The sequence below is a fragment of the Macaca thibetana genome, chromosome 12 (genome assembly GCF_024542745.1).
Source record: "Macaca thibetana thibetana isolate TM-01 chromosome 12, ASM2454274v1, whole genome shotgun sequence".
In the NCBI taxonomy this organism is placed as follows: Eukaryota; Metazoa; Chordata; class Mammalia; order Primates; family Cercopithecidae; genus Macaca; species Macaca thibetana.
This window is the reverse complement of record NC_065589.1, coordinates 85,207,505-85,220,124: the sequence shown is the minus strand read 5'-3', so window position 1 is coordinate 85,220,124 and position 12,620 is coordinate 85,207,505. Positions and strand designations below refer to the sequence as shown.

At 39.4% G+C, this 12,620-nt stretch overlaps 1 protein-coding gene across 4 annotated transcripts in view; it reads right to left on the bottom strand.

The window, feature by feature from the left end:
• The window catches only part of ACVR1 (activin A receptor type 1), a 141,002-nt gene that overhangs the window by 37,078 nt on the left and 91,304 nt on the right, over window positions 1-12,620 (bottom strand). For all 4 annotated transcript variants that reach the window (XM_050751748.1, XM_050751750.1, XM_050751751.1 and 1 more), the window contains 3 exons: window positions 8,223-8,486; window positions 6,013-6,224; window positions 1,991-2,090 (listed from right to left, as the gene is read on the bottom strand). In XM_050751748.1, the coding sequence (XP_050607705.1) occupies window positions 1,991-2,090; window positions 6,013-6,224; window positions 8,223-8,486 (576 nt within the window). The remainder of the gene's footprint in view (window positions 1-1,990; window positions 2,091-6,012; window positions 6,225-8,222; window positions 8,487-12,620) is intronic.

The following is a 12,620-nucleotide window of genomic DNA, read 5'->3' as shown; positions in this document are numbered from 1 at the left end:
CAAGAAAACAGGAGATGAATGTCGAGGTAGGTAAATTAAAACAGAAATATTTTTCAATGGTTTTCAAATGCTTTTAAGTTGTTAAATGCTTTTTGCAAACTCATCATTATGCAGAAGCCCCTAAAACAAAAGCAGAGCTGCCCCAAAACCCTGGCCATGGAGCCCCACAAAAAGGCTCCCTTAAGGCACCTGAAAGTTGTAGTTTCACTGATCATCATCCAGAAATGACTCCCCTACCCCAACTTCCCATGTTTTTGAACCAAAAATAATACACCATCCATGCAGTTTATCACGTATATTTTTACTAAAAGCTGTACCGCATGAACACACTAACTACAAGCTAATGAAGGCACTGCTTTTATTAAAGTCTTTAGTCCTAACCCAAGAGAACGCAACAATGATATTTATACTGTTTCAAAAAAAATGCTGAGGAGTATCTATAGAACCAGAAACTACATATTTTAAAGGTGCATTACTCTTTTGCCATTTGGACTCTGGAGCCAATCTCTGAAGACTAATCTTGCGATAGCTTGCATGGAATAGTAGACAGGGGAGATGAGGCAGGGAAATGTACCCCCTCAATGTCTTCCCACCACTATCCAGATAATTTTGTTCATAATCAAGTAAGATACTAGTTGTACAAGAGGACAACTCTGGTTGAAATTAATGAGCTCATTTGGGGCTTTTCCATCTTTATTTTCTCTGCTCACAATCTGCCGTGGAGGAGAAGCAAGAAGTGGGAAACAGTGACAATAGCTATAGACCTAGAGAAAGGACAAATAAGCTCCTCTGGTTACTCCTATGCCTTAGGGTGGTAGCCACTGCTCTTCCTACCTCTGCCTTTCTCCCTTTCTACTACTCAGATTGGGGGTGTCCCTCTTTCCAAGAAAACAAGAAGAAAATCTGGAGAACAGCAGCCAAGTGATGGGGGCAGCTTAGAGGTCACCTCCCAAAAGCAAAAGATGCAATGGCAGGAACTGCCAAATCCAGCCCTCGGAAACCATGAGCACTAGGAAGAGGGTGTGGAGACGTTGCCAACCCATGATTGCTACGGCAGCCATCCCTGCAAGCCGTCTAAAAGAGAAAGTTAGGGAAATGATTATGGAACTTGCAAATACCTGCCACATAAAAGCAAAGCTAACAAAAATCAGGAAATTGGTACTTTGTACCATCTTCCTAGAGAGCCAATCAGCAGCATATAAAACAAGCTATTAAAAAAATTTACAAATTTTGACCCAGGAACCCCCAATTCCTGGGAATTTTTTTCTGAGAACTCAAAAGAAAGAAGTAATGTGTGCAAAATCTTTTTCAAGCAGTATAGTTATAGTGACACTGTCATTTCATGGACTGCTACCTAATCTTCAAAAGTATTTGTGATGTGTACAAACACATGAAATGTTCATGAGCTTAAAACTGAAAAAAGGGACATAAATTATATGTACAACATGATTATGTCCACATACAAATATGTTCATGTATGGGGAAAATGTGAGAGGTCATGGAGAAATGTATATAGCTCATATTTAAATAAAGGAGTTATAAAGATCCCTTTGCTAGAATTGGTTTCATTAATTATTTTCATTAATTATTCCCATCAAAAAGAAGAAAAGAATGAGAGGAATTAAAGAATTTCAATAAACAAGTTTATTGTCCAAAAGCCTACTTACTTCAGATTATCCAATACCTATGGTAAGGAGCAACCATATCAATTCATTTCTTAGGCATTCTCTCACCATCCCAAAGGGTCCACTTACAATTGAAAGCTTTTGACGAGGTGTTCTGTGTACTCATTAGTGATGGACTCCTTTGATAAGAGCTTAAACAAGTTCAGGTGCTCCAACATGAGTCATACAGAATAGAGACCACATCTCATAAGTTTAATAAGGAAACAACTGGTAACAAAAAGCAGATTTTCCAAGTTCCATCTTTTACTTCAAAAACACAACTCACACTGCATATTACCCACAAAGAAAGGAAAAAAAAGAATTACCGACACACTCCAACAGTGTAATCTGGCGAGCCACTGTTCTTTGTACCAGAAAAGGAAGACCAGAGCCACTTCCTGATGTACACGAATGATCCAATAAATCCTGTGGTTTAAGACAAGGGGGAAAAGAAACAATTGACCAATATAGCTCCCACTTTGGAACATTAGCATGCATGACATTGTAACTCACATGAAGGGCAGCAATCCAGGACACATGGCCTGTTAGTGTGCATGTAAAGCTCCTCTGGAAGAAGGAAGAAGGACTGGTTTTATTTCTTTTTTTTTTTTTTCTGAGACGGAGTTTCACTCTTGTTGCCCAGGCTAGAGTGCAAAGGTACGATCTCAGCTCACTGCAATCTCCGCCTCCCAGGTTCAAGTTATTCTCCTGCCTCAGCCTCCCGAGTAGCTGGGATTACAGGCATGTGCCACAACGCCCGGCTAATTTTGTATTTTTAGTAGAGACGGCATTACTCCATGTTGGTCAGGCTGGTCTTGAACTCCTGACCTCAGGTGATCTGCCTGCCTTGGCCTCCCAAAGTGCTGGGATTAAAGGCATGAGCCACCGCACCTGGCCAGGACTGGTTTTATTTCTTCAGAATACTAGAAGCTAGCACTTCACCTAATATATGATAGGTTTTCCCAAAGGATAAGTAGTCCTTTCTTATATGCAGAGTTTCCAAATAAAATATATAATGAAAGAAGCTGAGCAGACAAAGTTGAAGGTGTAAATCAGAAAGCCCAAGAAGCAGAGATGAGCACAAGAGAAGCAGTAGAGAGAATAGCAGGTGGAAGAGAAAGAGGGGGGGACATCCCTTCGACTTCAAGAACTGGGTATAATTTACCATATTCTGCTATTCTCACTAAGTATCTGTCAAATGATTCACTTTAGTTGCCATACCAACTAAGGAACTCTAATTAGGAACAAACAAACTAGGAATAAGGAACAAACAACTCTAATGTGATTTGTAATGAAAAGACTCCAATGACCATGTGGATCATTAAATTGGTAAGCTCAGGCAGCAATGGGCTGCCTGGTTGGGGGTTTCCTTTTAGGTAGGTGAGGAGCAAAACTATATTAACACTTACTTGTCATTTCTTAATGTGAATCACTCACAAATCAGAGAAGAAAACAAATAAAGCTTTCACTGAGAACATAAAACCAGTGCCCCAAGTTAATGTCTACAAATGATGGTGTTGGCAAAAAGATTCCCAGTTAGTTCATTGATAAAGTTTTCCTTCTTACTCTCAACATAAGCCAAGAAGCAGGTATCAGGCACAGGTTATTTGTAATAAACAATATTGTGCCGATGGGTGATAAAGGTAGGGTTGCAGTAATATTGAGTTAATATTTCCCAAAGCTCATCCTTTCCCAAACATTTTGGCTGGCCTACTAAAGCAATACATTGATTTGTATGAATTTCATCTTCTTTCACTTCCTCTGAGCACCACTGTGAAGTACTGTTGATCGGCAAAATTACCAAAAGCTGAACATCCAACGGAAGAAATTTAGAACCCTTAAAAACCACAAAAGGGATAATCAACAAGAAAATGAGTGTAGATGAAGCAGAGTTTCATATCTCCCTAACCATTTTCTCTCTTGCGGTTCTTTTTTCTCCTTATTCATTCATTCTTTTTTGAGAAGAATAATTCTGAAAATTAAACTAATGTGTTATTTTTTTCATAATGTATGATCCTGCTTCTAAACCCTGTTCATAGACCTAAGGAAGGAAAAATAAATAATCAACCCAAGACTAACAAACATATATCTCAACTCTCAGATGCCAAGCCTTCTTTTTGTTCTTTTCTTTAATTCAAGACAGAGTCTCACTATATTGCCCAGGCTGGTCTCGAACCCCTGGTCTCAAGTGATCTTCCCCCTTGGCCTCCCAAAGTGCTGGAACTACAGGCGTGAGTCACCATGCATGGCCAAGGCTCGTTTTTCAATGTAGATGTGCAGCTTAGTAAAGGTATGCTTTGTTGAAACATGCAAATGAGCATATTGCTTAAATAAGCAAGTATGTAGACCAATAATCACAACTTGTTTGCAATAGTGTTCTTTACTGTGTTATGATATCGTGATACACTGTCACATGACATGGTTGAGTTTAAAGGACTATTTTGGCATATGCTCCATTCCTCTCTCAAAATTCTAAAGGCTATTTAAACAGTAATTTATACCAGATATTCCTATTATTGCCCTTGGTAATTAGTTATGTTAGCAGCTCTGAGGAATGAAGTTCTAACTAACCTATTTTAGAATCTTGCTTTGCTAAAGCTTTGTCAGGATTCATCCTCACATCTTCTTGCTACTAACTCAATAAACTCATTTAATTTCCCTTAAAGCTTGAAATAGACTTCTAAGTATATAGCTAACAAAAAAAATTGTATTTCTCTACTTTTTGAAATGAAATGTCCTTATACTGCATTCTCTTTCCCCAGTTCCACTGTGCCACAGTTTAAACAGTAGGTAAATGGAAGCTACAGAAGGTTACTTCCCCCTTTTACATACCAAAAAGTGGCCCAGTGATGGGGCAGGTGGTAGAATGGGATGTTTCCCAGCCCATATCAGGCACTACCAAATGTTTGTGACAACCTGCCAAAGGTGGGTCCTGCAATTGTCCAGGTGTAGCATCTGTGCTACCCAGATGGCCAATGGTGAGGGGAAGTCTTCTCCAGTATAAGGGGAGCTGCAGGGCAAGTATAACTGCCGAACTGTCAGACACTTTGAAGCTTGTTGTCTAGCAGAACAAGACTTATTGCAAAATGATTTTAAATACGCATGGGCAATGGCATTAAGTAACACTGAATCACATTAGAAAGTTATTACTTTGATTGCCTTTCAATTCATCAGATTGTGACAAGGAGAGAGTCTCGAATTGGTATTGGCATGTCTCTTGCACTCTCTTAACACCCACAAATCTCAAATTTTTTCAAAGTACGCATCAGACTCAGCATAATATCCATATAGAATGCTATTATTTTTTCTTTTGCACTTTATGATAACCTTCTGTTTAGAGCAAGTGATACCCTTTCCCCACTTAAAGTTCAAAGCGTCTTTAAAATGAACACTTGGTAAGCAATTTTAAAAGGTAAATAAAAGGAAACAGTCACTTTTTAATGTGATTTTATCATTTAAAAATATGCAAAAGAATAATTTTTTAATGTATAAATACAATGGTTTCTAACACTGTGCAGTCCAATGAGTAAGTCACTAGCCACACATTGCCATGAGCAAGGAAACTGTGGTTGGTGTGAATTGATATATGCTATAGGTGTAAAATACACACAAGATTTTGAAAACTTACTTCAAAAGCAGAAAGAATGTAAAATTTACATTAATAATTTTTAATTACACATTGAAATGACAAAAATGGTATATATTTGGTTGAATATCTGTTAAAATTAATTCTACTTTTAAGAAACTTTTTGGGTTTTTTCATTTGTTTTTAAGGTGGCTATTTGAAAATTTTAAATTACATAGGTGATGCACATGCTTCTATTGGACAACACTGGTTTAACCAAATGACTGCACTCCACAAGGGGGCACCACAGGAGCATACAAAATTTAAAAGCTGCTTTTTTTGGATGTCAAGTTTTTAAGCCTTAAATTACAGGGTGTTGAAATAATCTAGAAAGGAAATTAATTTTTAATATTAAGCAAAAGGTGCCTTTTTCAAAGAGCACTTTTATGGCTAAAAATAGAGTACCTGAAGACCACAAATTCCAACCCTCCAAAATTGTAGGCAACCATTCTTTTTTGCTTTACTCCTCAGAGAAAAGTAACTAACTACCAACACTACTAAAATAAATCCCATCCCTTATTTAAATGTCTGTCTAAAATGGCTGTTATGATACGGGAAGACTACACAGGTGCCAGCATGTGCTTGTTTAGGACATAAGTAACCAACAGCATGTGTGTACACTGTTCAGTCACTCATTACTGGTTAGTGTTTCATGCTCGAAATAAGAACATGTCTCCAGACATCTTCCTTATGCTTGGGATTCCCTGTGGGGTCATGACTTACTGCTAAAGTGCTGTCTCCAACATTGGTGGTGATGAGCCCTTCAATGGTACCATACTCCACATCTCGGGGATTGAGGCGTTCTTGGTTGCGCCTTTTAAATTTTCGGAGAGCAACTCCCAGCAGGCAGGCTAAAAGACATACTGCGAACACTACAGAGAGAATAATGAGGCCGACCTCCAAGTGGAAATTCTGTGTTCCAGGGAAGGATTTTCCTGGAGTTGTGGGGGAAAAGGGGAATTGGTTGTAAGGATCACTGCTTACTTATTATTAACATAACCGATATCCTAACAAGTGGCTCCTGATTCTGACCACACAGTCTCACAACTCACGAAGTATTAAAACTAAAACACTTCCTAATACCTGGCCAATGGCCCAGACATTTTAACCATCATTCAATTAGACACAACTAGAACTTGAAAAAAATTCCACTGAGAATCAATTGTATTAATGCATGAATGTGAGAGTGCTTTTAAAATATAAAGTACTGTACAAATCTTTGACATTACTCTTATTAACTTGGATTCGGTATGTTTCACCATCAAGCCCTTACAGATACTGTACTATCCTTAAGAGAAAGGGCTACCTGAGCTAAAACCAAATTACCCATCTGTGGTCTCTGTCTTTCACATATCCTGGGTGTCTACTACTGATTTCTCATTCATTTTTTCACATCACAATTTTTGCCTAGGAACCCACTCATTCCTCTCATTGTTTACTCACTTATTCAGACATTCATCACTGATTCACTCCCTTGGTTCAGACCTCTTCATTACATTATGTCATCAGGTCCTGTTCTTCCCTACACAGGCCTTACCCATTTCCATATTACTGGTCTCTTCAGCCATCCAATCACAAGCCTAACTTCCCTTACATATTTATTTAACTTTCCAAGACCAACTAATCAACAGCTTGACATATATCATACTCCATGGCATATGTCATTCATATGAGAAAGTGTAAAACTAACAAAATGCAACATGGAACTATAAATACTGTGGCCACCCTAATCAGATTAGAATGTCCTTAAACTAAAAAAAAAAAAAAAAATCTTCTATTAAAACTCAAGGTCTAGCAGAGTAATCTGCAGATGAGAAACTTCACACTGTTGGTATAATTTTTGTATGAATTCAGACATTTGTTCATGTCTATTCACCCCATTAATAAAAATTTAACTCACAAAATGTAACAGTAAATTTTATTCCATCAAGAACCTTTTAGTTTTAACCATGTAAATACCTGATCTCTTTTAAAACCCTCTTTGATTATTCAGTCCTATTTGCTTGTCAGAATTTAACCTTTTCCATATGCCTTCAAGTCATCACCATAACTTCAAAATTACTAGAACATGATCTTGCATCAGCTTTTTTGTTCTTCTGCCTCCTTCCTTGCTGGCTGACATTTCTAGTTTTGGATGCTCCTTGTTACCTCTCCTCCACTTTTTGGTTTCTTTCTTTTTTCTGAGTACAAAATTAAATAACTAAACCTATTAAAAATGTACTATATGGTAAGAGAATAAATTTGGCTTAGAATGAGTCTACATTAATGTTTGCAGAGACTTTAAGATTGCAATTTAGGGCTCATTTAATAGGGAAACAGTTTCAGAGGTGGACTGGTTTTCTTAGCATATGCAATCTGTACTGGTGGTAGAGAGAAGATTCCACATAAACTACAGGGTTTGTGTGAAATCTCATCCTGCTTCAAGTTTCAGTGATAGGGTCACTGGGCATCAGATATGGGAGAACAGATCAGTGAGCCTTCTTTTGTCTCCTTCCTGATAAAACAGTAAAGGCATTCCACTCAGTCATCAGTCCGTTCCGTTTTCCTCCCTACACACTTGACATAGAGATGAGTATTTACTAACAGAATTGTTTCAGAAATTATGAATGACATCAGAGGTCAGTAACCTAAAAAGGTACTGGGAGCTGTTCACCTGAGTCACAGCAACCAAGAGAGAGCTAACTGGTCAGCCAAGCTGTCCCCAAGATGGACATCATCTTGCTTACATTCCCCCAAAAGGCCCATCCTTCTTTTAGATGCCAAAAGGCTGGTCCTTTCTCTTCTTTACCCAGGGCTACCTTCCTTTTAGCTCTTTGCCTCTGATTCAAAATGTAGGTGGAATGCATCATAGCTACTTAGATCTTTAACCCACACAGACTCAGGACAACACTAACAAAACCCCTTGATCTAGAAATAGAAAAGTCTATGGGAACCTTTAGTGGGCAGCTGGGCCGTGATGTTCCTGTTACACCAGTCCCCTTGGCAGCACTCCACGGCTTGGCCAGGGGACGGCGGGGTCTTACAGGTCATCTTTCCCTGCTCATAAACCTGGAAGCAGCCTTTCTGGTAGACGTGGAAGCCATCGTTGATGCTCAGTGAGGAAAAGCACTGCTGGCCTTCACAGTGGTCCTCATTACCGCAGGAGAGACCTTCACACACACACATGTAGAGTTTGGGGTTGACCTTGGGCTTCTCATCTGCAAGGGAGAGAAAGGAAGGGAAAAAAAAAAAGAATTACTGTATGAGTTTCGCCTTCATTGAGGGAATGACCATTCCAAACACTTCTATTGAACAGAAAGTCAAGTTAAGCATCACCATCAACCATGAGGTCCACATTCTGTGATCTTGTCACCTAACCAACCAACAAATAATAATTGCCTCTCAACATAGCGATCCATTTATATAAGCTGTGCACCCTCTTAGATCATATTAGGCCAAAGACCGGCTATCATCTGTCCACAGACTTCTGAAAATGAGCCTCTCCCCTGTGGTGTTCATATAACCTTCATCTCGATTGGCTCTCAGATCCCAGTTATGGCATCAAAATAAAATGTTTTACTGGAACATAATGTTTATCACTTCTATTCTATTCAAAAAAAAAAACCGCTCCTAAATACATGGCAGCTATTAATACCAGTTCTTGCTAGCTCTGTACAAATCCCCATCAACTAGTAAAACAAGGAATGCTGACATTCTTGCAGCTACATGCAGAAATATACCACAAACTGAGTATCCCTTACTCAAAATGTTTGGGACCAGAAACGTTTCAAATTTAAAAATGTTCTGGATTGGGGAATAGTTGCATCTATCCCGGCTGAGCATCTCAAATCCAAAAATCCAAAATTCAAAATGCTTCAATGAGCATTCTATTGAGCATTGGGTCAATGCTCAAAAAGGTCTGGATTCTGGAGCAGTTCAAATGTCGGGTTTTGAGATTCGGGATGTTCAACCTGTAATATAATAAGAGTTTGCAAGGCTGCACAATCTATAATTACAATCCATGGTACCAATATTTCCAGCTAGATACCTAGACTAACTTTTTCAATAGTGGTTACACTAAAGTTTACATAGATTATAGTGGGAATTAACAGCTGCTTAAGAATTTTTGGCTGGCAGAAAAAAAAATGGTGCCAAATATGAAGAGTAAGGACACAAGGAGACAAAGAGAACCAAATAATGTTTGAACAGTAAGGTGACAGGTGGGACCACTGAAGAACACACATGTGGGAAGTTCAAGGTGCAATGGAAAGAGGCAGAAACGGATGATCAGGGAAGCACACCTAATCACTCCACTTAACTGTCTCTTTCTGAGAATACTTATTTGCAGTTTCATTTTCACATTACTCTTTTCTCTTCCCTTGTCAGTATGATTAGTTTAGACTTGCTGGTCCCACAGTTTCTACTAGTGGGGAAGGAAAGAGAGGATAAAATGTAAACAGCCAAGTCCTAGAGGCCACTGATTAGTTAGCTGAGACCTCTTTTGCCAAAGCACTGCTCATATAAGGAAATTCCGTTTTCAGAGCTCCCTCCAAAGGTCTATGGCACATAGATGCTGCCTTCTAATCCCTGAACCCTCAGTAGTGGGTCTGTGAGATAAATGCTTCTTTCTTAAAATAACAGGTCGGGTGGCTGTGCTTTCCAGAGGAGACCTTAAGGTAAGGTCTTTGAAAATGTCAAGTTCATTTACACAGATTTGTGTGGGTGTGTGTAGAGATGTGGGTTATCTCAAAAAGAGAAAAGCATTCTTAATCTTTCTTCTTCCCTCTTCAAAGAAGTGGAAAAATAGTTCACTGCCCACTGTAATGTGGGTGCCTCGTCCCACAGAGTAAGTGCATGCAGACACACAGACACAGCCTTCTATTTATAATTGACTTGCTAGTTCCTTTGAAAACCACAAGGGGCTCATCCAAGAGCAAAGACATGCCTGAAAGCACAAAATCCAAAATAGCCGCTGACAGTCTATGTATGTCACCAGTCTCACCCCTGAGAATCAAGAGCCGTCAAACATTTTTAATGAGCAAAAGTTTTAATGAGCAAAGAGATAGTCTTTATGTTCCTTGCCTGGAGAAATCCGAAGGAAATACCAGCACCAATCTATTTCTATGGGGATGAGAAACATGTATATCTGTTGACATAATCCAGCAAAAAGTTTACACTTGCCAAAAGAGAGCTGAAAGATAATATTTCCAGGGAGTCTAGACATGCTTGCCACTCTTGAATGGCACAAAGCAGGCTGAGGGCTGCCAACTATGCTGCCCAACAGGTGATGATTCTTTGGAGGGAATTGGATGGGTGGGGTGAGGGGGAGAGGTCATAGTGTCAGACTAATTTGCTTGTGATCTATGGCAGGCAATTGAAAAGACTATGCTAAAAACTGAAATAATGCAATTTATGTACATTTGAAACGCAAACATATATTTTAAAATCCTGAGTATTTTTAGAAGATCATAGATACCCCAGGATATATACCTAACCCACTGAGGAGTATGTGCCTGTTGACACTGGTTTGGGGATAAGGGGTTAGCGCTGGGATGAAGGAGCAAAATAAAAATAAAGTAGGAGAGAGCTGTTCATGGACTGATAATGAATTGATGAGTATGATTTACTCAGCTCGCTGCACGTATAGGCTGCTAAGAATAACAATAAACCAGCAACGCTAGACTAGAGAGAGCCTGCTCATCACTGGTCCTGAGGAAATGGACAGTTCAGGGAACCAAAGGATTAAGGACACCAGTGCTTGTAATTTAAAAATGCCAAATTTTTAAAAAATAAAGTAACAACAACAATCATTTCTCTAATGTGCTCTCAAAACAAACTGTTTTTAAAGTTCCATCCCAAACTAAATTCTAAGTACACAGATGCAGAAGGGGCACTGCTTTTCCAGGGTCTCTAGTTTTTGATAGGCTGTGCAGGGAGCCTGACAGTCGTTTGTACTATAACCTAAAGAGTTTTGCCAGACGTGACAGCCTCAAGTGAATATCACCTTCAGTAAAATTCACTCACTATACCTAACTCCGTGGTATACCTAGGCTTTAATCCTGCAGGGTCACAAACTAAGTCAAAGGGATCCATCTGTTTATTAAGCACTCTCCTTAAATTCTTTATGTACTTCCTGTAGTTGCATGTAGACAACCAGGGATTAACTACCTGTAAGTTGGTGATTCTTTTCAGTAAGATGTCAAATACCAGGGTTTTTATAACCTACCCTCCACAATTGGGGGAAAAAGGCAAGGAAAGACAACTGTTAATGATATGTAATAATTAACTCAATCTCTGATATGAAAGAACCCTGAGCTGAGTCCAACAGTTAGCTAACGGGGAAGTACAAAACCTTCCCTAACTTCTCTTTCCTATTTTGTTCCTTATCCACCATTCAATCTTCTTACTTTGTGTATTCCCACATAACTAATTAGCAAAGTCCTTCATCGTGTATTTATTTTTTATATATATCCAAATATAAATGAAGACCCTAAATTCGTAAGAATGACAAAATGACCACACAGGTGAACACACATGCAGGCACACGTTCACATTCGCTACATGTCACTTTGGCAATTTCATCTGACAGAGTTGAGTAGATGGAAGTATTTTCTGAATTAGAATTACTAAGTCAACAAAGAAGGTTAAAAGCAAGGTAGTAATAGCATTCTCGGATCTTGATATCCACAATTCTAAGGAAGACAGCAGGACTCAAAATGCCCATGACTCACTTTTTCAGTCTTGTCAAATTTAGGAATTTGACATAACATGTGTGGGCCTGTGATATTTTATTTGGTGTGGGAGTGGGGGTGGGGTTCGAGAATGATCACAAAACCCCTTTCAGAGCCACAGGTATGGGTGTGTAGACTCCTAATCTTTCAGACTGTGATATAAATACAGCACACATCAAGGAACACCAAGGAACAGATAATCACATTCTGTGACTGATTTTCAACAGTACTGACAGGAAGCACCGTATCTGATGTAAAGTATTTTACACTCGCCTGTGCGAATATCCAGGAAGTGCCCTGGCAGAAGGCAGAAAGTCTACTCCACCTAATTGACATTCATTTGAATAATTCAGTAATTTAAATGTCAAGCCAGAGGTATTCCCTCTCTGCAGAGCTCACCCACATTGTTTGTTCTAGAAGGCACCTCCCGGCATTACTCAGTGTTATGGCTGGCACTGCGTGCCCTTTGTATCACCAGAGCCAGAGCCGTGTGAAAACACTCGCAGCCTGGGCTGGCTGGGAACAGCAGGGAGTTCTGACCACAAACAGAGACTGCCTCGGTGCCACCAGGGAGAATGCGGGGCTGGCTCCACAAACCAGCGGTGCAGGCTGGGAATCCCA